Raw genomic sequence first — 27,500 nt, forward strand, 5'->3', positions numbered from 1 at the left:
AACAGAAGGGCTCCATTTTTGCTGCTATGAACACATACAGTGCTACATGAGCACACTTGCATTCACACAAACGCACACATACTCACACACGCACACACACACACACACACACACTCACATGCACATTCATACTCATACGTGCACATATAAACTCACTCACACACACACAAACACAGAGCCAGTATTTTAGTTGCACACACACATGCTGTGTACTAAATGTGCGTGCCAGAGCGTGGGAGAGGAAGTCAAAGGAGTCATATTTGCAAACACTTGCACACACTCACATACACAAACACATGCACGCACACACACATTCATATTTGCACACACTTCACACTTCAACAAAACATAAGAGTGCCAGGCTGCACCGTGCTCAAGGCCAAAAGGAACACACACAAGCACACACACCCTCGTACACGCACACACACATAGAGAGCCACACACACACACAAAGCAAGGCAGCATTTTAGCAGCACACACATGCTGTACCACACTAAATGTACATGCCAGGGCGTAGGAGAGGAAGGGCCAAAATAATGAATGATGGGGTCTGTTGCCACTGTTGGCTCGGCTGGAAATCTGGGAGTCACTCAACCATCTTGTGAAACACTTAGCTCAGATTCACAATTCACAAATCGACTTCTTAAAAGGCACCCAGTGCAACTTTATGTAAACATTCAATGAAAAATAAACATTCAATTTCTCGTCTTTTTTACACGTAGTAAGTTTCAATAACTCCATACCATTACATATCGACATTCAAGGAGCAAAGATGAGACGTCGTTGTGTGGTGAGAACTGATAGAAAATCGTAAACAACAACAATCGCCGGTGGGGAGAAGCCATTTTTCCATTGACTGGAAGCCTGCTTTATTTATTGTAGGTTACAAAAAATAAAGAAAATGGCGGCATTGTTGTTGTTATCGATTTTGTATCAGTTCTCACCACACAACGACGTCTCATCTTTGCTGCTTAAATGTCGGTATGTAATGGTATGGAGTTATTGAAACTTACTACATGTAAAAAAGACTAGAAATTGAATGTTTATTTTTAAGCCTCGAAAGTTGCACTGGGTGCCTTTAAGGGGACAGTCAGCCCAGTTTAAAACGTTTCTGTTATTTTTCTTCATATTTTTGTGTGTGAGTATATTTCCCCACTTCATCAGGATCTGAGCCTCTGCTGCTTTGTTTATTGTTTGTTTTTGTTGTTTTTGTCTAGTTGAATGTCCCTCCAGTCTAACCCTTGTTGATGGTTGGTTGTGCAGGTTGTGGTACCGAACAATAATATTTACTCCTATGCTATTTTAAATTTAAGTGATGAAGCTAGTTTATCTCCAGACAGAGAATTGTTTTTTCCATTTTTATAAATTTGGAGTCCAACAAATGTACGGTCATAAATAATCTATCCACGGAGCCCCGGAGATCACAGAGGATTTTGATAATTTTTTTGTGGGCACTAAATATTAAGTCTTGACCTTGAAATAGGCAAAAAATATAGTAGTCGCCACCAAATACTAATCCGTGGCCTCGAAATATTTATTCCGTGGCCACAAATTAGTTTAAGATAATTGTATACAACTTTTGAGGATTCTAAAATGATTATGTCAATTCCATGCACAGTGTCGGATTGCACAACGGATTTCGCCAGGTAATAAATAATAAATCAATTGTTTGTAAGGAAAGGACCAGGGTATTATTTTGAACCTTGCTCACTGACTTTGGGATCTAACCTAGTACCTTTTGGCTGACAATTGAACACCATTATCAACACACTAGTGAGTAATGGTAATGTAATCTTGGGGCACTGAGATTCATCAGTTCCATTGCTTTTTTACCCCTTGACAGAAAGCATGATTAACTAACTACTTATTTTTAGCAAAGAACTGTATTTTATATCATCCTCCTTGTTAGTCTGTTTATGTGTGTGTGTCTGTGTGTCACGCGTGCTCATAAATGATCCACCATCTGATGTTACCGGCCGTGAAATTAACAGTACATTTGTAGCTAAATATTGTTTGGTTTGGCCTCTCTCATTGAATCAATCAATTGTAACATCCAATAAAAATTGTAACGAGGTGAATCATTGAGTTGCTCCCTCCAAATTGCCTTGTGACTAGAGACATAAATTTGATCAGTCACACAATGTTCTCTGACAAATTGCCTGAATCAAGATCGAACCGGCCGGTTGGTGAGCGCCATGTGTGCACAAACCTAGGGGGACCAGGAAGTGTGTAGCCTCTGGGTGGTTTGGTCCTACAATAAGGGACAGTTTGGATTTAAAGCACGCTATCAAACGACGACATACAGTGAGAAAAAGATATACGCACACACGGAAACACAATCACACACACAGGGTCGGGCTGACCGTTCGTCAAGACACTGAAGTGACAATAAAAATGAAATGTCGTCTTCAAACGCCGCCGGCATTAAGTCACCTCGGCGACCACCAGCCCCCCCCCCTCCCCCCTCCCTCTCTCTCTCTCGCCGCCCTCCTCCATGGTGTGATGGTTGAGCAAGTGTTTTACTGCTCTAAACCTCCTCCCCCATAATATAATATAGCTCTATAAAAATGAAAGTATAACCCAAACCACACCTCATATAATACACGCTTCAACTTAGAACAAAAGGGAAAAAACAGTTGGGGGGGGGGATGTCACCCTGTCAGCAGGACTGGCTGTAGCGCTGCTGGGGTGTATCAGGGTGGGTTGGGGGAGTGGGCGGCAGGTGATGGAGGTAGATAGTGAGTTATAGTGAGTTACGAGGGCCGTGATGGATGAGATAAGGAGCCGCCTTCGCGCAGGGTCCCGTTAACTAACACCGGTGCCGCTGACATCTCTCTCCCCCTCCACCCTGCTCCCTCGCCTGACACCCCCCCCCCCCCCCCCCGACACCGTCCTCCACTCCCTGCCTGGGGGACCTCCAAGGACCTCACGGCAGAACCTAATACGTCCACCGTTTGTTCCTGAGTCCCTCTCTCGTAACAACCTCATATGACAGCGGGTACGACCCGCACCACTTCAGTTAAAGCCATGGCACAGCCCTCTCCTCACTCTCCGCTCCTTTGTTTGTGTCTTGAATCTCAACACCACGCGTTAGCCAGCATCGTTCATGAAAACATGGCTGGGCCTGTGTGTAGCAGACAACACACACACACACACACACACACACACACACACACACACACACACACACACACACACACACACACACACACACACACACACACACACACACACACACACACACACACACACACACAAGCCTTGTATACAGGCTACGCTGACAGGCATTAGCCCATACAAATAAAAACCCTGGGCATATACTCACACAGATAGAGGCTAACAAAAGGCTCTCATTACTATGATAAGTGTCTGCTCAGCGCCTGCCTTGTTTTCATTGGTTTTCCCTTCAAAGGGACCCAGACCAGCAGAGAGCAAGGGGATCTGAAGTGAGGGTACATTATAGTGAACACATGTGAGCACTCTGTTTGCCCACACAGACACACGATTGGTGCGCATGTGTGTGCACGTGTGTGCGTGTGTGTGTGTGTGTGTGTGTGTGTGTGTGTGTGTGTGTGTGTGTGTGTGTGTGTGTGTGTGTGTGTGTGTGACTTTGCAGATGTGTTATGTGTGCTAGGTGCACCGTGCTGGCCTTTGAGCATGGCCTTTTGCGGTGTGTGATCTTCAGAACTAGGTGTGCGCGTGTGTGTGTGTGTGTGTGTGTGTGTGTGTTTGTGTGTGTATTTGTGTGTGTCTGTGTATGTGCGTATGAACTCTTTGATGAAATATGATGCAGTGAACATCAGTCTGGCCTTTTGAGCAGCCAACTCATCTGATTTTATCTGACACATCTCTCTCTCTTACTCAGTCTCAAACGTTTTGCTAACACACACGCACAGAAACAAAAGTGATGACACACACACGCATGCATGCACACACACACACACACACACACACACACACACACACACACACACACACACACACACACACACACACACACACACACACACACACACACACACACACACACACACACACACAAAGGCCAATAACATACAACCACATGTCCTGGTGAATATTTTAGTACAGCAGGGACCTATGTTCCTGCTCAAGTGAGAACAGCACACACACACACACACACACACACACACACACACACACACACACACACACACACACACACACGTCTCATACAGACAAGCGCACACACACACACACACGCACACATCTAATGGACCCCCTGCGAGCCAGTCAGTCCCACCCAACCCAACCCTAGACTGCGTGATGCAATGCCTTGAATATTTCATCCCAACACACAAAGGACATTGGGAGCTATTCCGTAGTAGGACACCATTCCCGGAGAAGGAACATGGGTTCTGATGTTGGATTTCTTTCTTTATCGGGGTAGTAATTCTGATGTGTGAGTTCTCACGGTAGATGCGGCGGTCTGTGTCTGCTATCAGCTGCTAATGTCATAAACCCTGAATGGTTAGTTCATACAAAGGCGCGTTCCTCTTCCTTGTGTACCAAAAGAGACCGACTGCAGCCGGTGACCAACCAATGGAGCGATAAATGCAGTGATAGCAGGGCCTTCGCGGGTACAACATTCACAGGCATCAACCACAGTTTGAACTCAGCTCAGTGTGAGCCTGTGTGTGTGAGCCTGTGTCATTTGCCATCTGATACAATCTGACACCTCAGCGTGCACTTGGCTTGACTTTATTCTTGGCAACCGATCTGGTTCTAACCACATCCCATACCATGTCTCTCCCTCTCTCTCTTTTTCTCACATATAAACACACACACACACACACACACACACACACACACACACACACACACACACACACACACACACACACACACACACACACACACACACACACACACACACACACACACACACACACACACACACCCGCTCATTCTCACTCTGACTTTCTATCTCGGTGTCTATACTCACACACTGTCTGGCACACACACATTGACTCACAAATGCAAAAGGTCAGAGTCTTTACCGGTCGAACACAAAATGTAACAGATGAGCTGCCCTGAAGCGTCTTTTATCTCATCGCGGGCGCCACACAGCTCGCGCTCAGCCACAGCCACCAGGGAAGCAAGCAGCATGCCGTTGAAATCTGACCCACGTTGGCATCTTTCCCTTTATTCCTCCCGATCAATCAGTCGAACCACACACATTTTTGCTTTGTTTTTTTTGTCTAGCCGAATCCTTTCGAGAAAAAAAAAAAAGAATATTGGCAAGCCTATATTGGCAATGCGCTTGATTAACTTAACTGAACAGAAGTAGGCCAAGGGGCTACTGTGATGGTTGTGTGCTGTGTCAACAGTCTTCGAGGAATATGGACGGTAGTTACATCGCCTTACTGTGAAGCACCAAACTATGCATGGCACTTCAGATCCCCATAGAAAAAGAAAGGGAATAGCCAATATCAAGTGAGTTCATGATAAACCTCATTATTAATAATTTCTAATATCTCTCATCCATCATCTCCCAAACCGTCATCTTAACACTTAATTCCTTTTAATTCTTAAATATTAAAAAGTCCTAAAATACAATATGGATTGTTATTTGTCATAAGGTTAGTTTATACTCAGATGTTGTTTAGATGCAATTTAGTTCAGTAAATATTTTTGCTGGCAAAATGCTTGCAATGCAACATTTGCCATGACCCACAGGACAACAAATGCTATTTCCCAGGCAGACTACTTGAAAGCCTGGAAAAGGATAGGTAGGCTACCTTTTTACAATTTAGGATATATTCAGTAAGAAATGACTGCGCGTAATTTGATTCCAAATACAGCATCCAAGTACAACATTTGTATGATTTTCTAATAGCAGCAATATTACAGTCAAAAATCCATTAAACGAAACAGTAATTAATCCTCACCGAACCATTATTTTGATAGCGTGCGTAATTTAGGTTTTAAACGCGTTTCCTCCGATTACAAAAAGGTAGGAAAGCGTAAACACTTACCAATTAATGCAGGGAGCGGAGACGACAGAGGACGGGACGGGAGTTGTCAAATAACTGTTTCTGCCTGATATGTCTGCATCATTGTCATCGTTTAGCTTTTATTCTTGCTGTGCCGGAGTGAAGACAGTGATTTTGCGTTGCACTGCTGCTGATCACACTGCATCCAAGGCGCGGTGGAAGACGGTTTACTGTTGAGAGGGAGAGAAAGAGAGAGGGGGGAGCAGGGGGGATAATAGCGGGATGCGAGTAGTCTGCCTGAAGAACAGCAACGGGAAACAGCGAACACGTGTGGCGCTGGAAGGAATCGACAGGTATAAATAAAGATTGCGTCTCATCGGGTGGGGGTTATCATATTATTATCAAATTCCAACGGCTAATTCTTAGCTTGGTTGTTGGTTGTTGGTATGAGAACGCGGGTGGCTGATAGTTCAACTTCTCATTGGGTCGCTGAAATAAAAAGATTGCAGACTTGTTTAGGCTACATAAGGAATAACTGTATGTGCAGGTGATCTTAGAAGGCCATGTGCCTAGGCCCACCTCATTCAATTATGCCCACATCTCATTCATTAACTATTCGATTGCGAACGCCAGTAGATGGAAATGTTAAAGAACATAACTCCATGCAGTGGTATTTATGAGGCGAGAGACCATGAATGCCTCCCTCGCCAAGCAAAAAACAACTCGCAAGCAACCTCGAAAGTGAGAAATGTGCCGTTCGTTTAACCACCCAGCGAACCGCTCAAAATAGCATAAATCAGACGCATGAGATCAATGAAGCGGGTCCCAGAGGCGTCTTGTAGCGCAACACATTCACTTCTCCTGCTTGTTGCTTTTTTGGTTTCAATAATGGGCCCCCGCATTGCTCTGCCGCAGTGGGGTGGACCGCGGACGACCTACTCCGTCTTAATCCAACATGAATGACTACGTCGTATGTCACCGGTGTCAAACGATCCTGCTGATAAAAAATGGCACGGATTAAGGGGTGAGCTGGTCAACCCTCACACCTCTGGCCCACTGCTTGACACTCAAAGTGGTTTAAATATTTCATGTATATCCCCTGTCGTACAAAAGTGCGTGTTTTCTAACAGCGAGTGTTGGTGCTTTTAATATTAAACAAAATATTATAATGCATGTAAAATAGAATAGTTGTTCAGCAGCAGTATTTGCCCATTTCCTGAAAGTAGAAAAGTAAAAAAAAATATTTGTAGGCTATGTATTCTAGTCTTAAATGTAAATACCAAAAATGAAAAATAAATCACTGGAGGATATTGAGGATGTTGATGAATTACAGATGAAGAAATAATATAATTAGAAAAAAATGGGTTTTCTAGTGACATTTGAGAGTAATCTGTTTAACATTGAATGATGCTGAACTGCTGCCTTTCCACGATCTATCCAAGATAAAACATTATTCTTCCTAATACCCAATACCATGAATTTCTCCCTATTGATGATGTTGCTTAACATTCAAAACTATGCTGCTCATACTTGTGTTTCCTTAACAGAGACAGGCAGTGCCGCAAAATAAGTGATTGCTTAATTCACTTATGGGCAAAGGGTCAAATTCGGTCTTCTCGGCTGATCACGTCGTCAAACTAATCTGATGTCCAGTATGGCCCGCATCACTTTCTATTAACGGGCTGAATTATTGACGTTTCTGCTCATACATTTGCACTGGCATTAAGGGTAACTACATTAATTAGCTGTGAACTTGATGTTGCTATCACATTTGACCACGGATGTAACCGTTAATTCTCTTTGTGTAACACAAAGAATATAGTTAAAGTATGTCGTGGCTACATTCTATCTAATGCTAATTATGTAAGATCACTGTTGTCCCGAAAACCCTGTCAGCTAAATCCTATATTGTCAAGTCAGCAGAGGCTTCCCTTGAAGCAGAATAGCATAACAGTGTTTGGCTCTTAAATGAGGGCTGTATTCGTATATCATGTAATACGTTTGTATTGAATATGCTAATAGAATACTGGAACCCGGTGTAATTGGAAGTTGTTTAACCTCTCCTGGATCAATATTATTGGACTGGACTAGAATGAAATAGTGAGAGCTTTGGAGGAGTGCCAAATCCCAACCATTCGTCCATTGCACACAAAGTAAGGTTGTGAAACACAAAGTTTTATAAGGATACGGTTTCACAATGCTCAGCAAATTAAATATGAGCAGTGACACAGTTCTGACATATAGTTCCTGCCGTCAGTGTATTTAAGAGAGAGCAAAGCTTAACTGTAAAGTAGGTAAGATAAAGCATGTTTTCAATGTTGCTGTGCGTACATTTATTATAAAAAAACATGCCATCATCAAACCTCATCTCAATTAGTCGCAAATCTACGGGGTAGATGTCTTTGCATAGCAAATTTGATTAGTAATAACAAAATGATGTTATATCTCCCAAAAGTCCAAAAGGATAAGATTATATTCCTGCTAAAAGCCCACCAGCATGTCCATCGGTGGGGGCTTCAGGGGTATCTGTCCTAGTGTGAACCTCTTGGCTCCAAACTGACCCAGTTCCTCTGGGGTCAACTCGCTCTGGGGGGTGAAGAGGCTGTCCCCGGGCCCCCCGGCGGAGCTCCTGGTCCCTCCTGCTGCTGCTGCTGCCGCTGGTTGACCCGTGGGTCGTGCCGCCCCGAACCCCCCGCCCCCCTGTCCGAACACGCTCCCGCTGCCCGCAGCCGGGGCCGCCGCCCCGAACCCGGGGACCGCCGCCCCGAACCCGGGGGCCGCCGCCCCGAACCCGGGGGCCGCCGTACCGAACCCGGGGGCCGCCGCCCCGAACCCGGGGGCCGCCGTACCGAACCCGGGGGCCGCCGCCCCGAACCCGGGGGCCGCCGTACCGAACCCGGGGGCGCCTGCGGGCGTCGCCGCCGCCGTCGTGGCAGAAGAGAAGCTGAAGGTGGAGGCGGAGGCGGAGCCGAACCCTGCAGGGGCCGGAGCCTTGTTGGGGTCTGGAGCGGCGAAAGAGAAGCCGGACGCTGCCGGCACCGCCGCCGCCGGTTCCGAGCCGAACCCGAAGCTGGGTTGCGCGGGGGTCGCTGCGGCCGCGCCGAAACCTGCGGGGGCCGCTGGAGCCGAGGAGCCGAAGCCGCCGGCGGCCGGGGCGGCGAAGCTGAAGGTGTTGGCCTGGGCCGGCGCGGCGGACCCCAAGCCTTCGCGGCAGAGGAGGACACGGCCACCAGATTGACAGGAAAGGAGAATTGTTTCAACCCACAATTGCTGCGCATTTTGTTCATTATGATATCATTTTTTATCAATTCATTACTCGCATCACGCTTGAATGTGATAATGAAGGACAACTCCAAAGAGGTCTCACCAGTGCCCACGCTGGGCGTGGACGACCCGAAGGCAGACGTGGCCGTGCCACAGCCGGCCGGGGGGGCCTGGGGCGTGGGGTTGTTCAGCTCAGCCAGCTGTAGGAGGAGCACACCATACTATCCATCAGCAATGGTTTGATTGACTTCATAAATGTAGTCTGAAGGCCAAAAGTGAAAAAAGCTGTGGAAAACACATTCAAGACTTTGGAGGCGTCGATACCAAACCAATGAAAGACCCAGCTTCCAGAAACTACAAGACTGTTATACGTGATGGACTGCCCATATCCTTGGGAGACACAGAAGCATGTCTCAGGCTTGACAAGTTGTGTGAGTCTCACCAAAGCCACGCGAGTGGTTGCATTCATGGCTCTTAGCTCCTGGACCCTGCTCCGCCATTGGTTGACTGCTTGATTGATGCCATTAGTCTGGGAAGAAAGAAAAATGTCATGAGACGTTGTTAGATAACTGCTGTCACAATTTAGCTTTAGCCAATCTTAATTCTACCAGAAGACATACATTAAGTAAATAATAAGCCAAACGTAGATTATTTGATCAGATAATACATCCCATTTTATTGCATGATGTTGCAGAAAAAGGTCTGTTATTTTGTTGATGTGACAAAATAAGTCAGTCACATTATTTGATCAAGGTCTGCATTAGGCCTCAGAAAATTATGTTCCATGATACCCATTGCAATCTCAGGTAATATCAGTCTATCCCTTTCGTTCTATTCCTGAAGAAAATGTAATTGGTTGAGTCCATTTTCCATCCTGGCTCCGTAGCCAAGCGGGTGACCAATTACTGCACACTCACGAGGCCATGGCCGTGACCAATTACCTACTACCCACTCGGCGAGGAACGAAGCAGTTTCAGTTGAGGTAGTACAAGATACACAAAAACTTGTAGAAAAACAATAGAGCAAGAACCGAAAAACAAGCAACGGAAGCTCACATAATTCTGTAAATCACCCGAGTCTCTGCTGTTGCAGTACTCTAGCCTGAGCTCTTCCTGAGAGAGATCTGCAAAACCTGTTGAAGACAGGAATGAGGGAGAATTGGTCACAAATGCCATATCATGTGTTCAGGGCTCTTCCATGGCAGGATAGAAAGTCAGTTTAATCAGTAGTATATGTCTATGTTAAATCAACTTTACCTGTATTATTTACACTCTATGTTAAATCTGTTTAATCTTTAGCATTTACAGTCTATGTTAAATCTGTATTATCTACAGTATTTGTTAAATTAGGTTAGCCTGTATCAAATACAGTCTATTTTAACTTAACTATAATATAGAGAGTGAATATCTGATTGTATCCAATATCTATCTTCTAATATGACGATTTAAGACCGCGACCGATAAATGTCTTAGCAATCTGCCACGATCTGCCTCTACATATAGATGGTTGGCACCGTACCACAGTGCACATTCTATCAGTAGCACTTCCACGGCTCATACACGGTTATTTTCTCAGCCAAATGATGAATCACACTTTCTTCCATGAGGTTTATTACCTTCAATAAGTGCTTTAGTATACACCACGATGTGTGTGTGTGGATGTGAAGCGCTGTCTGAACAGCAGTTCAATTTGACTTTCGCATCCGAGAGAGGGTAATGCTTATCAGACTCTTATGGTATAACGCCATAGTGTGTATGGATGTCTGAAGTATCTTCTGAGCAGCACTTGATTTGGATGTTTGTCTGTGAGGGAGGGTTGACCTTCCCAAACACCTGGCGTTATGCTATAACGCCAGGTGTTATGCTATAACGCCAGGTGTTATGCTATAACGCCAGGTGTTATGCTATAACGCCAGGTGTGAAGAAAGATGTATTTTTTTCGTTGGTCTTTCTTCTCAGCTAAAGCTTTAAAGGAGACATTTATACCACCAGGTGTGAGTGTGATTAGCCTTACAAGCCGTTTCGAAAATCTGCCCCATAGGACATCACTAGTTGGCGTGTCCACCTAGATTTGTGCTGGAGAGATCAGTCTACCAGCCTACCCAGTGGACTGAAGTAAACGTTGCCCATCTATCCAAAATCTACGTAAAAAACACATGAAAAATAATCTTGATAGGTGTATTTTAGCCATATTAACAACCCCTACTCTAAAGGCAAAATGAGATATTATACAATTAAGAAAAAAAAAAAGCAATTCGACAAAACACAGGCAAATTAAGAACACATGCCCAGCATTTAGAGAACGTGCTGTAAATTCACAAGACATAACAGAAACGCACCGCATTACCCCAAAGGATAACAAAGTGTTTCCAGAGTAAACTAAAAAGGGATGTTGGTTGTTTGTTTCTGAATCATGATGTTATTGAAGTCGGCTATCGACAGTGCTGTTGGATATTTGCTCAAATGCAAGAGGTTTTGGTCAATTTTAAAAAAATCTGATCGCAAGATTTTGATATTATTGCAGTGTTGAAAAAAGTTTCACTTGTCACTTTAAAGTCTCCTCTGGAATCCCTTCTGTTATTGTTCTGTGTAATCGTTTCTGCATTCTGCTGTGTTTTCTGAATTTGCTGCACTTCTTCTACATGCATGCGTTTGCTTATGGAATTTTCAACTTCTACACATTTTTCCCCATCATTTGCATAATTTTAATTGCTCCAGTATTGAGCAAGAATGCTCCCAAATCTGGGATTGGGTTGCAATGCAATCCTATGTTGCAGAGGGGAAATAGTCCCGGTCAATGTACTTCTCTAAGTGCTTATTTTTGCCAAACTTGTTGTCTGCAATAGTCCCCAGACCCAACATGATTGGAAATATGATCCAGGTTGAAAAATCCCAAAGCTCTCCTTCAGGTTGCAGTGCAATGAGCTCTGAGGGCCAATCTATGATACAGACCTGAAATGGTTGCGATGGTCGGGGCATAACATGAAAACATCCATTGTCCTGATGTCTCCCAGATCTCCACATCATTCTTGACGGTCTCCCTGAGACACAAATACACTTATCAGTTCAAATATTAACAAGCACGTTTGCTGACTTTGTGTATGAATTGACAGAACTGACTGTAATAAGTGTTATTACACAAATAAATTGTTTTCCTGCAGAGTATAACAGAATATGTCAAACTCACAGATGTTTTTCCTGTTCATCGCTTCCTCCCCCTCCTTTATCAAAAGTCTGCTGCGTGTTGAGGGCAGAATAGCGATTCTGTGAGGAAAAACTGAATTCGGAGCTCTTGTTGTTTTCCCTTCTGCCCCCGCCTCCTCCACCTCTGCCCCAGTCAGCCCCACCCCCTCCTCCACCTCCTCTTCGGCCCCAGTCAGCCCCACCGGCTCCTCCACCTCCTTTGCCCCAGTCAGCCCCACCCCCTCCTCCTCCTCCTCCTCCTCCCCAGTCAGTCCCACCACCTCCTCCCCTGCCCCAGTCATTGCCAGCTTGAGAGGAGAAAGCTGAAGGCTGGATATAGTTTCCTGCCGACTGATTCTGCGATGGATTCACCCAAACTCTGTTACCAAAGCCTGTTGGAAAAAGGGAATACGAAAGGCAATTGGTAAAAGAACAACCAAAATGATATGGTTATAATGCAGTGGGAAAATAAAATTGAAATGAAAAGCTACTAAACATCAGCGATTCAGTTGGACTATCTTTCAAGTCCGACGCACTTTTTGTTTTACATTACACTGGAAATAATATTGAAGTCGAAGATGATCGTAAAAGAAACGTATGAATGCTTACCGCCACCACCCCTGGGTTGTTGCGGAGTTGAACGGTTGTTAAATCCACCTCCTCCTCGACCACCACCACCACCTCCTCCTCCTCCTCCTCCTCCACCTCCTTGGGGGTGCTCATTCCAACATTTGTCACCGTACCGACAACGTCCTTGCATAAAAAAACTGCACACTGGCATGTTTGAGTTCAAGGCTTCGGTTTTAGTTAATACTTTGAGTGTAAATCCACTACTGCGCAAAGTATTCTTGATTAATTACCATTGTTTTGATGGAACTAGCTACACGACTTGTCGCACTACCACATGAATCCAAACAAGAGTCGCCACTTTTACACGTCATTGAAACCTCAGCCACTGAATGCTCACAAAACAATCACGTGGTTTGGTTTGGTCTTCTACGTCCACGCCCTCTTTCCCGAGCTCTCGCTGCTTGCGTTCTTTAATATGTCCATGTTGCGTTCTAGTCAGCGCGAGCTGACAAGTGCCCCTGACTGCAGCCCGCAGATCGAGGAGGAGCTAAATCTGGGCGGGTCTAAACGTTTAACCCATGGTTTTACCCTCTCGGGCGCCATCTGGTGGCGGAGATCCGGCAGCACATTCTCAAACATCAATACAGCACAGCACAGCACAATGACTTACCGGTAATATGGAAAAAGGTTCATGCATTTGATAGACTTTCCTACTTTTAACTTGTCATTTCAAATGTCTTCTTTAGTATGACTGGTAATCAAGTCCAACTCGCCAGCCGGCGAGAGGAAATCCAACCACGCCGCTTTAAAGAACATGTACAAGTAGTCAGCACACGGGTTAATATGGTCATATCAGTCAGTGCCTGAACTTATGTGAAATTCGGTCTATAGCCCACTTGCTGACGTAATGCAATCTTGCAAAGGCGAGAATATGCATGTGTACGTTTTTCAAATGACATTTTCTCTAAATCTATACAGTACAATCTAATGGTTCCTTGTGTACAAGTAGTCGGTACAACAGTTACTATGGTCATATCAGTCAGTGCCTGAACTTATCTGAAATTCGGTCTATAGCCCACTTCAAAGTGCTGACATAATGCAATTTTGCATTATGGTGACCGATTAAATGTGATGGGAAAAATAACGATACGATGCGTCAGATAAACGATCGCACACATACGACAGAGCCTATAAACTCAACAAATGAATCCTATTTAACAGCCCGTTCCCTAGTAGAGCCTAAATCATTTAATTTTTTTCGTTAAGTGACCGTAACATACCTTTGTTTTCCGTTCGTTCCTTGCAGAAACAACACAGACAGAATAAGCTTATTAATAATCAGACGGAAATCGTCGAGCGATGTCTTTTGTTCAGAAGCGTTTTTCAATATGTGTGCAACAGTAGACATGCAAACGTTAAAGATTATTAGAAAAAAAATCCAACGTCATGCAGCTCATTGTGACGTCATAAGAGAGATGACCTCTCCACCGTGGCCGTGTGTGTGTGTTCCTGTCCTGTGTTTGTGCGTGCGTGTGTTACGGACAGTGCTGTTGTTTGCATGTCATGAATATTCATAATAAGAGCCAAAATCTATCTATCAATGTAAGCACAAACAGAGGATCATGGGCATCAGGGCTCCGTTTCCCGATAACGATGCTGCACGATCATTCTCACGATGGATCTTGCAAGCCATCGTAAATTTCTTTGGAGCGCTTCGAACGCGCGTTCACTGCACTCACGACGTTCGTAGGATTGTAACCGTCTACTGACACGGTGCTGAAATGGGCTCCGTAGGAGGGGGCGACGCAGGAATGATGCAGGAAAATGGGGTTAAAAAGCGTTAAAATATCTCCCCATCAAGGCCATCAACAGAATAGCCTACGAAAAGATTAGACTGCAATAATATGAATACTAAAGATATTAAAACACAATTGATTAGGCCTAGGCTGACATATGCTACATTAGTCCTTATCCTGAACGCACTACTACATTTTTTCAAGGCATTTTCCCCCCTGAAATAATTACAAAAATAGCTTGTGTGACAACTACATTTATCTTAATGTGCAGCAAAGAGCCGACTATCTGATTCCGCATAAGGTTTCATTGATTGGTGCGCAATTTAGAATCTATGATGTAGAACAAAAAATGCAACATTCCATTAATTCAGTAGCATTCAAACTCAGATTCTGGGCATTGAAACCCAGCTATTGCTGACCCGATTAGGAGAGCTTGGTCTAGATCCTGCCCATATTGTTGGGCAGGATGATGTATAGGCCTTTTTACACTGCCAAGCCGGACACCCGCATGCAAGAATGAGCTCACGTCTGAGTAAAGGCTACAAACTAAATTAACTATTTACAAGTGCAAAAACGTCAACTTATTGTTCATTTTGCTGAGCACCCGTTTTTTATCCCGACAAAAGCCTCGTAAGGAAAGTTCCTCTGCGTCTCTTGTAGATCGTAGGCTTACCATCTTTCAAGGTATTTTTTAATGTGACTACATAACCTCTCACATGATAAGCAGCTCGCGGATTTCACTTACACCGAAACAGCCTGCCCTGGCCATCATATCCCTTCTTCTCCGGGTAGGCTATACTAGGTTATTAATTTATCCTGGAAATGATAATAGTATATTAAACAAATCCCAGCACCACACCAAAAGGAGGCAGCAAATCAGCGCTAAACATATCTATCTGCTAATTTCCACATGGTAAGAGAGCAACACAAAACAGGTTTATAATATTTGGATGTTTTATTTTCTTTAAATCAAGCAGGTTACATTTCATTCTTTTTTACACAATCTGATATTTGGAGGCATTTGCAAATATGCTCATAAATTACATGATTTGTAATCCCAAAGAATGAGGTGGTTAATGATCAATATTGGGATCAACAGTGATCACCCTACTAATGTAGGCATTACGTATGCAGGCAGAAAAAGAAAAGTTCCCATTAAGGTCTCATGTGAAACACCACAGGACTGAAATACTCAGGAACACATGAAAATGGCACAAAAATGAATTTCACTCTCCAACCTTTTGCTAAAGAGACGTTGACAGGCCCACAGAGAGCCTGGAGCTCACGGGACAACATTTACACACATTCTGCTTCATGAAGAGGTCAGACCATAAACATTACATGTAAGGACACTTAACATTTGGCCGGATTACACATAGAAATGCAATCCAAAACAAAATGGGTAAAGATAAAGCATGTTGATTGATGCGGCAAACAAAGGTTCAAATATCCTCCAAAGCACTTCAAGCCCTCAAAGAATGAAACTCAAAACGCAGATGAGGTATAGAAAGAAACTTCTAAATTAAAGTGGAGCGACCCAGGGACAAGTCTGGTTTGGGTTAAAGATTATGGATGGTTAACTTTGTGTAACGTGTTTGGACAAGCAAGTTTAGGTTTTAGGCAAGCGACTTCAGGTATTAGGCATGCGACTTCAGGTATTAGGCAAGCGAGTTTAGCCAAGCGAGTACAGGCAAGCGAGTCAAGCTAAGCGAGTTTAGGTTTTATGCAAGCGAGTTTAGGTTTTATGCTAGCGAGTTTAGCCAAGCGAGTACAGGCAAGCGAGTCAAGCTAAGCAAGTTTAGGTTTTATGCAAGCGAGTTTAGGCAAGCGAGTTCAGGCAAGCGAGTTCAGGTATTAGGCAAGCGAGTTTAGGCAAGCAAGTTCAGGTATTAGGCAAGCGACGCGAGTTTAGCCAAGCAAGTTCAGGTTTTATGCAAGCGAGTTTAGACAAGCGAGTTTAGGCAAGCAAGTTTAGGCAAGAGAGTCAAGTTACTTTAGGCCTCACTTTATTTGCGGTTAAATTGCGGCATTAGGTTTAGAAAGAAGGTTAAGATCCAGCCTCAGGTTTGCTTCCAGCCTCATCCCTCTAGTCGCTCCCTATAAAGAGGGTTCCCAGCTACCGTGTTAAAATACAACAGCTGGGATTACAGATATGGAGTACAGAAATAAATGACAAAGATTGATTCAAACATTCTTCCCCCAAAATGTGGTGCAACATAAAAATGGAGAAAATAATTACTTTCTCTCCATTGAAACCCAGCCATATCTTACGATCTCACGAGGTCCCGCCGCAAGGGGCGGACTTACGAGCTCTATAGAGTGTGCACTGTGTGTTGATGTTGGGTGTGGATTAATGTGCTGGTGTAGCCATCCAGGGATCCTCAGGGTTTATGGGAGTAGGACACACTGGTGTAGTTCAGTACTGTGAAGTAAATTGATGCAAAAAGTAGAATCAGTGTCAAGGGCAATCAAATGTCTATAAATGCAGGAACAACCCCATCTGGTCTCAATCAGCATTTGATTTCGTAGACTTAAATTAGCGAAAAAACAAGCATTTATTTACCGCAACAGTCCTAGTGCTGGAGAACCAGGTTTCAAAAAAATTCAATACGAGCCTCCAGGTGCATTGGAGTTACTGCATTTAATTAACTTTAATTTAATTAAGAGCACACTAGTCAGTGGAGATGTTCACAGAAAAGACTTGTCTTCAGACCTTTATAAAGATCAGGAGGGATTATATAAATGCCGTTTGACGCGTTAGGTCTGCTCAAGGAGGAAGTAAATATTTACCAGCGTTGGGTCTCTGCACCATGACACCCAGCTGCCGCACATCTGGTCTCCCTTTAAGTCGCCTGAAGGAGAGGTCAACTTAATTGAACCTAAGGGGAATGGGTCACAAGAAAAGGTAAGGATAAATCAAAGCTAAACATAGAAAGGATGAAAACAAGCATTGTCCAACATGGGGTTCGGCGATATTTTGATGTAAAAACATTTAGGTGTACGATCCAACCATCAAAAACAGGCTCATCTTATCATGTTTCCAATGTACCCTGAGTTGCTTCGCCCTAAGCCACCAGTTGGCGGACTTGATTTTGTCAGTAGAAGGAGCAAAATAGCCATCCAGCTTGATTACAGCAATAGTAGAGGAGCGAGTCAAAAGAATGCGTTTGAGCACCTTCAGCCATTGGCTCTTGTTCAAGGACATCCCGCTGATTGGCTGAAGTCAGATCTTATTCTCTAGAAAGTTTGTTACAGAAGAAGCCCCTAGTATCAAAGCAACATACCCGCCAAACAAAACTAACCTTGTTGAATAAATGAAAATGTCTTCAAGATGGTCAATCCAGTATCTTACCGGTTCCACATGGAGTCTCTAGTCTGCTGCGCTGTAGGCCTTAGGTCTATCCTCTGCTCCGGGACGAGGTCTTGAGTATAAAGAACCAGTCAGTCATCAAGCTGCTTGGTCTCTTCAAAGAGGTGGAGGTTTGACCGCCTGCACCATGAGGACGCTGTGGATACGGTATGGGACCATTTATCAGCGGATCTGAACTGCAGAACTCTAATCACATCAGCTGTAGATTTATGTACCTTCCCCGGAAAGATGAGTGGTCGTCAGCCCCTGAGCAGTGATCTTCATCCTCAGTGACTCCTTCAATCCTGCTGGAGCAAACACTCAGTTACCATTTGGAGATGACCCAGCTACCCTAGTGTACTCACTACTAAGTGATACAACCCGGTTCAGTGTTTCCCCCAGACAATGTCTTAGTCAAGGTGGGTGGGGGGGGGGGGTCTTCGGTGAGGGTTTCAGTTCGCAATAATACATACAACCGCCTTTTCAATTGCATTCAAAATGCTTTATGGCACGACTATTGTTTTGAACAGTATACAGTATTACCGACAAATTATTTATCTATATTTTTTGTACTTGAGGAAAGTATGTTTTCTTTCCCTACGAGTTTTGCACTTTGTTGTTGCATAATTATTTTTTTATATATAATTTTTCTACATTGGTAGTCAAGGCGGGGCCCTACTGTTAAGACGGCCTTAACCCTACAGTGCTGGGGGAAACACTGCAGTTACTTGAGTTAAATATTAGAGTTTAGTCCCCAAATGGCGATACCACCAGTTCATGGCTGCGCTCTTTGATTTTCTCGTTGATCAGATTGACCTGGAGAAAGAGCTTACCTTCCATGGATGAGGAGCTGGTTGGTCTAATCACGAGCCGCCTTCGGACCTCCACCCCCGGATCCCCCAGCCGTCCTCCACCGCCGGGACCGTCTCCTCCAGGAACTCCACCGGGCCAACCTCCTGGACCTCCGCAACGTCGCCTCATTTCTTCTGAAATGTGACACACGTTCTATTTGCACCCCGGACATTCCTCCCCGTTCATGATGCACTGGAGAAGAGTTTAGCTTTACTGGATGAGGAGCCGCCGCCGCCTCCGGGCCCTCCAGGACGCCGCCACCGCCACCGCCGGGCCCTCCAGGACGCCGCCGCCGCCGCCGCCGGGCCCTCCAGGACGCCGCCGCCGCCGGGCCCTCCAGGACGACCGCCGCCGCCGCCGGGCCCTCCAGGACGACCGCCACCGCCGCCGCCGCCGGGCCCTCCAGGACGACCGCCGCCGGGCCCTCCAGGGTGACCGCCGCCAGGTGGACGCCACCGCCGGGACCTCCAGGTTGGTCCCAACCACCGCCTCCAGGTTGGTCCCAACCACCGCCTCCAGGCCCTCCAGGTTGGACCCAACCACCGTCTCCAGGCCCACCGACTCCAGGACCTCCAGGTTGGCCTCCACCTCCAGGCCCGCCGTTGCCTCCAGGACCTTGGCCGTCTCCAGGCCTTCCAGGTTGGCCGCCTCCAGGCTCTTCTGAAATGTGAGACACAAGTTCCAGTTGCACACTGGAACATTTCTCCCCTTTCATCATGGATGCACTGAAGAGGAGTTTAACTTTACTGGATGAGGAGCCGCCACCTGGCCCTCCATGCTGCCCCTTCCAGGTTGGACGCCTCCAGGACCTCCAGGCCACCGCCGCCTCCAGGCTGGCCTCTGCCTCCAGGACCTCCGCCTCAGTCATTCTGAAAGGCGAATGACATGTTCCATTTGCACACTGCACATTTCTCCCCGTACATGATGCAGATAATCAACTCCTCCTCTGCTTTAGCTCCCACAGATCTCACTGATGCCCTACTGTGCAGTCTTGAGTGAGGTATTATTTAACCCAACAGCCAGCCACACACACCTAGCCTACATCCTGGAGCTGGTCCTAGTGGCTGAGAATGCATCTGACATTTTTCAGAACACCTCAGAGTTGCTGTGGCTGCATGTCAAAATTTTTATTCTAAACAATTCACCAAGCCTAGAAAAAATGTGCAGCTGTGCAGTTCCGTGTCTCACCGTTCTGCATCCGTTGGGCTGCACGGCTCCCGGCCTTCCCTCCACCTGCAGCGAGCGCCTCCAGACGACCGCCATGGACCTCACGGCGAGCACCTCCAGACGACCGCCACGGACCTCCAGACGAGCACCTCCAGACGACCGCCTCCATCACCTCTACTGAAACCAGACAAAATCTATTTAAACACTGGAGATTTTTCTCCTCGCTCACTCAGATGTCAATAGCTTATCTTCTCCCATTCTGTGCGTTCTTGAGAAGTATAATTTCCTATAAACTCCCAAACCCAGCCACACATCTAATCTTCATAAGGACACTAGTCCTAGTGGCTGAGAACGCTTGCCTAACAAGCCAATCACAACCAATGACTGAATTCCAGTTTTATTCTGAACCGTTTGACCACGCCAAGGAGTTTATAGGATGTGCAGTTCCACGGCTCACCCGTCTGTTCCTGTAGGACTGAACGGCTCCTGGCCAACATCCACCTGCAGCTCCCAGCTCCAGACCCGCTCTGTTGAAGCCTCTGGGAGTACAATCCGCTCCTGAACAAAAACAACTGTTCATAAATCATTTGGTACTCTGCAATCCTTGGAAATATTATGAAGAATGAGTTAGAATAGAAAATGTTCAAATCCTGTATAATGATTAATTGTTGTACAAATGTGTATAGTTCTATTGATTACTTTTTTTACTTCTATAAAACATTTAATGAATAGTGGGAAACTACACAAGAAAAGTAAATGAATGCGGTTTTAACGCGGTTATATTAGTAAAGCAAGTCTTACCCAAAAAGTCAATAAATGGTGACCACATTTTATCATTATTATTATTAACTATTTATTGCTTCACTAAATTCCTATAGCAAGTGGAAACGTTACTCTCCTTCATTGGTGATGTTCATGTTCCTCGATATCTTCCAATGGACTCGTTGTGAAATCCTTCTGGATCCTCTGCGTTGAAGTGCGTTGTTCAATTTCCAAGGGGCGTGTCTAAAGGGCGCGATCTAAAATTGGTCGATGCTATGCTATTGGATAGACCTCGGCTAATCATAGCATTGGAACGGGTGATGCAGAAATACATATTCCTCAAAATCTTTGAGTAGTAGTCGTTCGTTCTTTTAGTGAGCATATACAGTCTTTAGTTCACTAACGTCCATCTTTGTTGTTGAAACACCTCTACATGTTGCGTATATCCAACCTCACATTAGATAGCTTAAAGGGTTGCTATTGGTCGGTCTATTTCGTACCGGGCAGAAAACGTTACATAACGGAGGGGCGCCTGACCGCATCTTTGAAGAGCTAATTATATACGAGGTCCGTAGTATAGTTCCGAAGCTATTGGTGAAATACGCAAAACGAATATTGAAATGTTAATTTTGGCATTTAATTTGCATCTACATTTTGCCAGTGAAGGAGTTTAGGTTTGCCAATCCGAGGTCTAACGGGCAGTAAACATGTTCATTAAAATACAAAGTCCACAGAACATACGCGAATAAAAACCACATTGCACCACCAGCGGTCAACAGCAGCAGCAGCAAGTGTATTGAAAGTAGTAAAGAGAAGAATAGAATTGGGAGAGTGGTGTGCAAGTCAGACACCGCATCTAACCCAGGACCACCTTGCAGATCACAAGCAGCAAACCTTCCAGACCAACCAAACACACATCAACATGCCCCCAGTCAGTAGGGTCAGTCAGACAGGTTTCCACAGAAGGGCTCAGTGGGGTTATGGGTTGAGCAAAAACAGACCCCTTTCTTCCTTCCACAAGTTTCCATCCTGGATTTTTAGGACATGTGGAGTCGGACATGTTTCAAGTTATCCGTGGATTCCTGAGGGCAGTGAAGGATCTGCAGAAGGTGACGTCCAGGTCCAGCGGTCTGCCGCATTGACCACGAGATCTTTAACCGAGTGGGACCGCCTCGGTTTGTAGTAGGCCTATAACAGTTTGTGTTCAACAGCGTGGAGGTCCTCGTTTCCATCAGAGTTGCTGCAGTTCTTCCATGCTGCTTCCACAGTGAGCAGAGGACACTTCCCAGTGTGGTGGTCGGTGCTGTAGCGGTGCGCAGCGTTAGTTAGTCAGTCGATCCCATAGATAAACCAGTCAACACAAACTACCACTTCCATCAGCAAATCCACATTAACCTCCAGCGGTAAAACATGTACAATAGAGGGGAGAGAACAGACGACAGGAGGGGATAGTGTAACAGTAAACATGTGCAGTGCTCATGAAGGAAGTACCCTGCGTTACTCACTGCGTGGGTCCCGGTGGCGGGGGTCCACGTCGGTGGCCACGATGTCCGGATTGTTCAGCCCACACAATCCAACGCAAAATAAACGATGAACAACCGTCACGGTGGGGGCGCTTTATGAGGAGAGGCGGGGGAGACGCAGCTGAAATCAATTAAGAACTAGTGACCTCCAGAAGAACGTGGGTGTGTTCGAAACCGCCTACTTGCTTACTGCTTACTACCTACTAAATATTTGGCTTACTTCTCGAATCCTTAAATAATGATTGAGTAATCCATTTGAGTAATCGACGTTCAGAAGACCGTCCTTACTTAAATTCAATTTCTAGTCTTTTTTACACGTAGTAAGTTTCAATAACTCCATACCATTACATATCGACATTCAAGGAGCAAAGATGAGACGTCGTTGTGTGGTGAGAACTGATAGAAAATCGTAAACAACAACAATCGCCGGTGGGGAGAAGCCATTTTTCCATTGACTGGAAGCCTGCTTTATTTATTGTAGGTTACAAAAAATAAAGAAAATGGCGGCATTGTTGTTGTTATCGATTTTTGAATGTCGGTGAAAATAGAGAGGCAACTAAGGAGGTCAGGGCAGAAATCAAGAGGGATAACTTGCAATATAAAAATAAGATCAATAAGAGGAGAGACTGGGAAGTAACAACTTGAAGGCAGCATGGGATGGTGTTAAAAGAATGACAGGTTTGCATAAAACACAAAACAAGCCAGTCCATATCCCTATGTATAAGAGTGATAGCGATTTATCTGAAGCATTGAACACTTTTTGATATTCATGACTTTTCAGATGAACATGAGAAATTAACTGAGGAGCAAGCTCTGGTAAAGTCCACACCATTCTCAATTACACAAGAAGATGTTAGGTGAGAAATAAAGTCAATAAAAGTCTGGGTCCAGATGGTATTACTGAGAGATTGTTAAAGTGGTGTTCAGAACAGCTCTGTGGGGTGTTCACTGATATTTTTGAGATGTCCTTGGAACAGAGAAGGGTCCCAAAGGCATGGAAGGAGTCCATTATTGTTCCAGTGGCAAAGACCAACACTACAAAGAGTTTAAATGACTAGTGGCACTGACCTCACTGGTCATGAAGTCATTTGAAAAGAGTGTGAAGTGTCTTGTTGTTAAGGGTGGGTGAGGCCCTGGACCCAAGGCAATTTGCCTACAGGTCTTGAAGAGGGGTGGAGGATGCCCAGATTACACTACTAAATCTCCTGTACAGTCATCTAGATGGTCCGGGCACGCACGCCAGGCTTTTGTTTTTAGATTTTTCTTCTGCTTTTAATACTATCCAGCCCCATGTTTTAGTCAGCAAACTACTATCAGAATTTAATCTTGAGAGTAATCTTGTGAGCTGGATTATGGATTTCTTAACTAACAGAACACAACGAGTAAAGGTAAATGGTTGTCTCTCGGAAAGGCGTGTCTCTTCCACTGGCTCTCCCCAGGGTTGTGTACTTTCCCCTCTACTGTATACCCTCTACACTAATGACTTTAGAAGTCAGCATAAGACACATCCTGAAATTTGCTGATGACACAGTTATTGTTAGTTTACTGCATTAACATGAATCTCAGCATGGGCCAGTGGTTGATGAGTTTGTCGGTTGGTGTGACAAGTCTTTTCTTCAGCTTAACTAATGTCAAAGAAAAAAATATGGCCATTGATTTTAGAAGAAACCAATCTTGTTCTTCACCATCTACATATATAAATGGAAACTGCATAGAGATGGTTGGCCAGTATAAATATCTGGGAACAATGATAGACAATAAACTCAAATTTAACGTTAATACTGATACTATTTGTAAGAAGGGGCAACTTCCTTCGGAAGCTTAAGTCCTTTAATGTCGATAAGGTTTGTCTTTATTTCAGAAATTTTATAGAATCTGTTCTAATTTTTTCTTTTATGCCTGGTATGGGGGCATCAGCCTTAGGGACAAAAACAACCTCAGCCATATTGTGAAGGTGGCCGGGAAGTTGATGGACTGTCCACAAGTATCCTTGCTGAACATTTATGAGAAGCAGGTTACTCAAGAAGCAATGGCTATATATTGGAGTGTAAAAATCCCCCCCTTCATTGTTCATTTGAGGCCCTTCCCTCAGGCCGGCGACTAAGAGTCCAATAGGACAAAGAACTATTTTATCCCTAGCGCAATTTGTTTGCTCAATTTGAACAATTCTTTGCACATACCTGTAAATGTATCTGACGACTAGATAAGTATGACCGTTTTTTAACATATATTAGCCCGTGTCTATCTCTTTGTCATGTGTCCTTGTTGTGTTTTTTATGTGTACCTGACTGCAAGACAAGTTTCCCTTTTTGGGACAATAAAGTTAAACTGAACTGAACTGAACTGATTGGAACTGAACTCGCCTTAAACGATTACTATCGGTGTAATCAATAGCCAGGACATGAAATGTAATAATCATAATAGGCCTACACAACGCGTTTGCTCAGTAGTGCAGCCAAGTGGCCATCAGCGGCACTTGACGACAGCGTTTTCATTGCGAGCGTATTAAGGTAAGGATCTACCTGAAGAAGTCTTACTGCATGCAGCACTCACCTAACAATAGTTGAGTGCTGCATGCAGCAGTCACCTAATAATGCATGGTTGTAATCATCATCTGGTGTGACTTCCTCCACCATTGTTAACGACAGGAACCAAACCACGCTTTGGTAGTGAAGTAGGCCTAACGACAAGATAACTAACACACATAAATAGCCAGCACACATGATTGCAAAAAAAGTTGTATTGAAACCACCAGTAAGATGTTTAACAGAAAATACATTCAAATGTAAGGGATCTCTATAAAAAAAAAATAAGAGGAACGTTTAGATTTTTTTTTATCATTTCAGGGAAAATTATAAATGTGTGACTGCGGGACACAGTCAGGGCTAAGTTGGTCATTTTAACAAATGTTTAATTTTGCACAATGCTGAACATTGAACATTTCTAACATTAAATGTAGAAAAACAGTGCATAGCTTAATAATCTGTGATATAGTGTCGCATGTAACAATTATACAACATGTATTTTATAGCTTTATATATATATGTCACATGCTGTATGACATAATAATAATAATACAAAATGTTTCGTACATCTTGCAATAAAGAAACTGCAATGAATGAATAGTCTTAAATGTATCTAACTAACATGTGTATTAAATGTATCCCATTTAATACACATGTTAGTCATCCCCATTACAAAGAGATGATAGGCCTCTTATAGTGAGGCACAGGACCAATGGCAGGCCACCCTCCTCACTTCCTGTCTCTGCCCTCAGCCCGTCGTTCACCCTCTCCAGAGTCACGTTGGACGAGCGGAGCAACTGTTCCAACAACTTCCAGGTCTTTCCGTCCTCCTCCAATAGGATGGCCGGAACAGAGTTGTCAGGCAGAGGTTGACAGCTCCCTCTTAATTGACAAATCTATGGTAAGGACAAGAGCATCATGATAATTAATGTGAAAGGTCTTCTTAAACTCCATGCATGCAGGAAAGACAATTTGACAGACACAAACACACTCCCTCCTATGCACACACACAAACACACACACACACACACACACACACACACACACACACACACACACACACACACACACACACACATGGATGCAAACACACATACACACACACACACTCTCACACACACACAAGCAAAAACAAACAGACACAGATAGAAGCACACACATACACGTACACATATGGAAGTTTAACTCACAAATTCATCAATGGCCTGCAGAATCTCAGGAGAGCACAGGGTCAGCTGGAAGAGTGTTTCATCGGGCAACGCTAGGAATAAGACAATATCAGTCAATACCATGGATAAATGGGGGAATAATGTTCAAATACTGGCCACATTCAGAAGAGGGCAAAACTTATTGTGTTTGTGAGTTACTATAGTAACCTTATGATTATAAATTATCGTAACGTGGGAGGTTACTGGTGAAAGTGCTTTCGAACTTTCACACTCCTGACCTTCCATGGCGCTGACCAATAGGTGTACAGCAGTCAGCTGGGGAGGTGGGCTACATTCTGCAGCTGAGCCATTCTCTGATTGGATGGCTGGAACCAGGGAGAGGAGATCCAGCAAGGCACAGGAAGGGGCGTTCATACTTTGTGGTTGTAACTCCAGCACACCTGCTCTACAACACCAATCCGCCAACTGTGAGAACCGGAGATGTTGAATTGTCGTTGGTTACGAGAATAGCTACCGAAAGCCACAATGAGAAAATGTTGGAAAAACAGATAACATTTGCTCTGAGCTTGAAAGGCAATACCCATCTGTGATCACACCGTTATTACCTTCCTGCATTTCACGTGAGCCTGAATGCCATGTAGGTAAACAATAGTACTACAGTTTGGGTTTTTGTGAGAAGATATTTGCATAATACTTGTATGACAATTCAAACGTTGTCCACAATCTCAGAACCGACACAATGTGCATTGATTCCACAAGACACATTCGGCGATTCGGCAGAATCGGTACACGTAAGGTATTTTGAGAAATGAAGGTTGGTAACAGATTTTTTTTTAGTAAAGCCAGAAGACAGCCCTATATCATTTCATCACAGAACGGTAGAGCCTTTTGAACTCTGGTTAAACAACCGCAGAGTAACAGATATCTGACCGCTTGCTCCTGCAGTGACAGTGTGTCCCTATCCTCCAGGCTCTTAACCAGCATCTCGAACAGGCACCTCCGCACTGGGAGCTCTGCCAGCAGACACAGAGACTCCTCCTGCTTCTGTAACTCTGTAGGGAACAACGATACAGACTCAGAGACCCACAGGGTCTAGTGTTTCAAGTTCAAAACAGCCGTCCAAAGAGTTTGTCTACACACTGAGAGAATGATATGTTTCCTATATTTTAGTACATTTAAACTTCAGTTAATACTATAAACTGTGCATAGATCTGCATAATACACTGTATAGCCATTCCTATTTTTCTTGCCCTTACTTGTTGTTCGGTCGTGATAAACTTTTTACCATTCACTTCATGTGATGGGCATGGCAGGCCTCAATTACCTTCCAATGTGAAATAAATACATCAAAGTGATACACACCAGAGTTCAATGCACTTAGAGGGGC

General features: G+C 44.5%; 2 protein-coding genes and 2 long non-coding RNA genes across 8 annotated transcripts in view; all 4 read right to left on the reverse strand.

Annotated features, from left to right (window-relative positions):
* Positions 1-7,940: 7,940 nt before the first annotated feature.
* Positions 7,941-13,371, reverse strand: nup42 (nucleoporin 42). Its single transcript, XM_060043478.1, has 7 exons — positions 13,010-13,371; positions 12,405-12,792; positions 12,170-12,258; positions 10,274-10,350; positions 9,661-9,747; positions 9,322-9,418; positions 7,941-9,157 (listed from the first exon to the last, which is right to left on the reverse strand). The coding sequence occupies exons 1-7, from the start codon at positions 13,179-13,181 to the stop codon at positions 8,436-8,438; spliced, it is 1,632 nt and encodes a 543-aa protein (XP_059899461.1). The 5' UTR covers positions 13,182-13,371; the 3' UTR covers positions 7,941-8,435.
* A 3,637-nt stretch (positions 13,372-17,008) lies between these two features.
* On the reverse strand, positions 17,009-19,069 carry LOC132451576 (uncharacterized). 2 transcript variants are annotated; one of them, XR_009524137.1, is made up of 5 exons: positions 18,949-19,069; positions 18,352-18,420; positions 18,119-18,272; positions 17,557-17,645; positions 17,009-17,188 (listed from the first exon to the last, which is right to left on the reverse strand). It is a non-coding gene; the product is annotated as an uncharacterized LOC132451576 (long non-coding RNA). The 2 variants fall into 2 exon arrangements; XR_009524136.1 differs by lacking the exons at positions 18,352-18,420; positions 18,949-19,069 and having other exon boundaries at positions 17,013-17,188; positions 18,119-18,276.
* A 630-nt stretch (positions 19,070-19,699) lies between these two features.
* On the reverse strand, positions 19,700-22,472 carry LOC132451674 (uncharacterized). 3 transcript variants are annotated; one of them, XR_009524177.1, is made up of 4 exons: positions 22,402-22,461; positions 20,592-21,153; positions 20,156-20,308; positions 19,700-19,836 (listed from the first exon to the last, which is right to left on the reverse strand). It is a non-coding gene; the product is annotated as an uncharacterized LOC132451674 (long non-coding RNA). The 3 variants fall into 3 exon arrangements; XR_009524179.1 differs by having other exon boundaries at positions 20,156-20,311; XR_009524178.1 differs by lacking the exons at positions 19,700-19,836; positions 20,156-20,308; positions 20,592-21,153 and adding an exon at positions 21,482-22,199 and having other exon boundaries at positions 22,402-22,472.
* A 2,672-nt stretch (positions 22,473-25,144) lies between these two features.
* Positions 25,145-27,500, reverse strand: part of LOC132450822 (gasdermin-E-like) — a 6,943-nt gene continuing 4,587 nt past the window's right edge. For both annotated transcript variants that reach the window (XM_060042929.1, XM_060042928.1), the window contains exons 6-10: positions 27,476-27,500; positions 27,044-27,165; positions 26,392-26,578; positions 26,135-26,205; positions 25,145-25,840 (exon numbers count right to left, since the gene is read on the reverse strand). The exon at positions 27,476-27,500 is cut by the window's right edge and continues 134 nt beyond it. In XM_060042929.1, coding sequence (XP_059898912.1) covers positions 25,601-25,840; positions 26,135-26,205; positions 26,392-26,578; positions 27,044-27,165; positions 27,476-27,500 — 645 coding nt within the window. In that variant the 3' untranslated portion in view covers positions 25,145-25,600. The remainder of the gene's footprint in view (positions 25,841-26,134; positions 26,206-26,391; positions 26,579-27,043; positions 27,166-27,475) is intronic.

This window comes from Gadus macrocephalus, chromosome 22, assembly GCF_031168955.1.
Source record: "Gadus macrocephalus chromosome 22, ASM3116895v1".
In the NCBI taxonomy this organism is placed as follows: domain Eukaryota; kingdom Metazoa; phylum Chordata; class Actinopteri; order Gadiformes; family Gadidae; genus Gadus; species Gadus macrocephalus.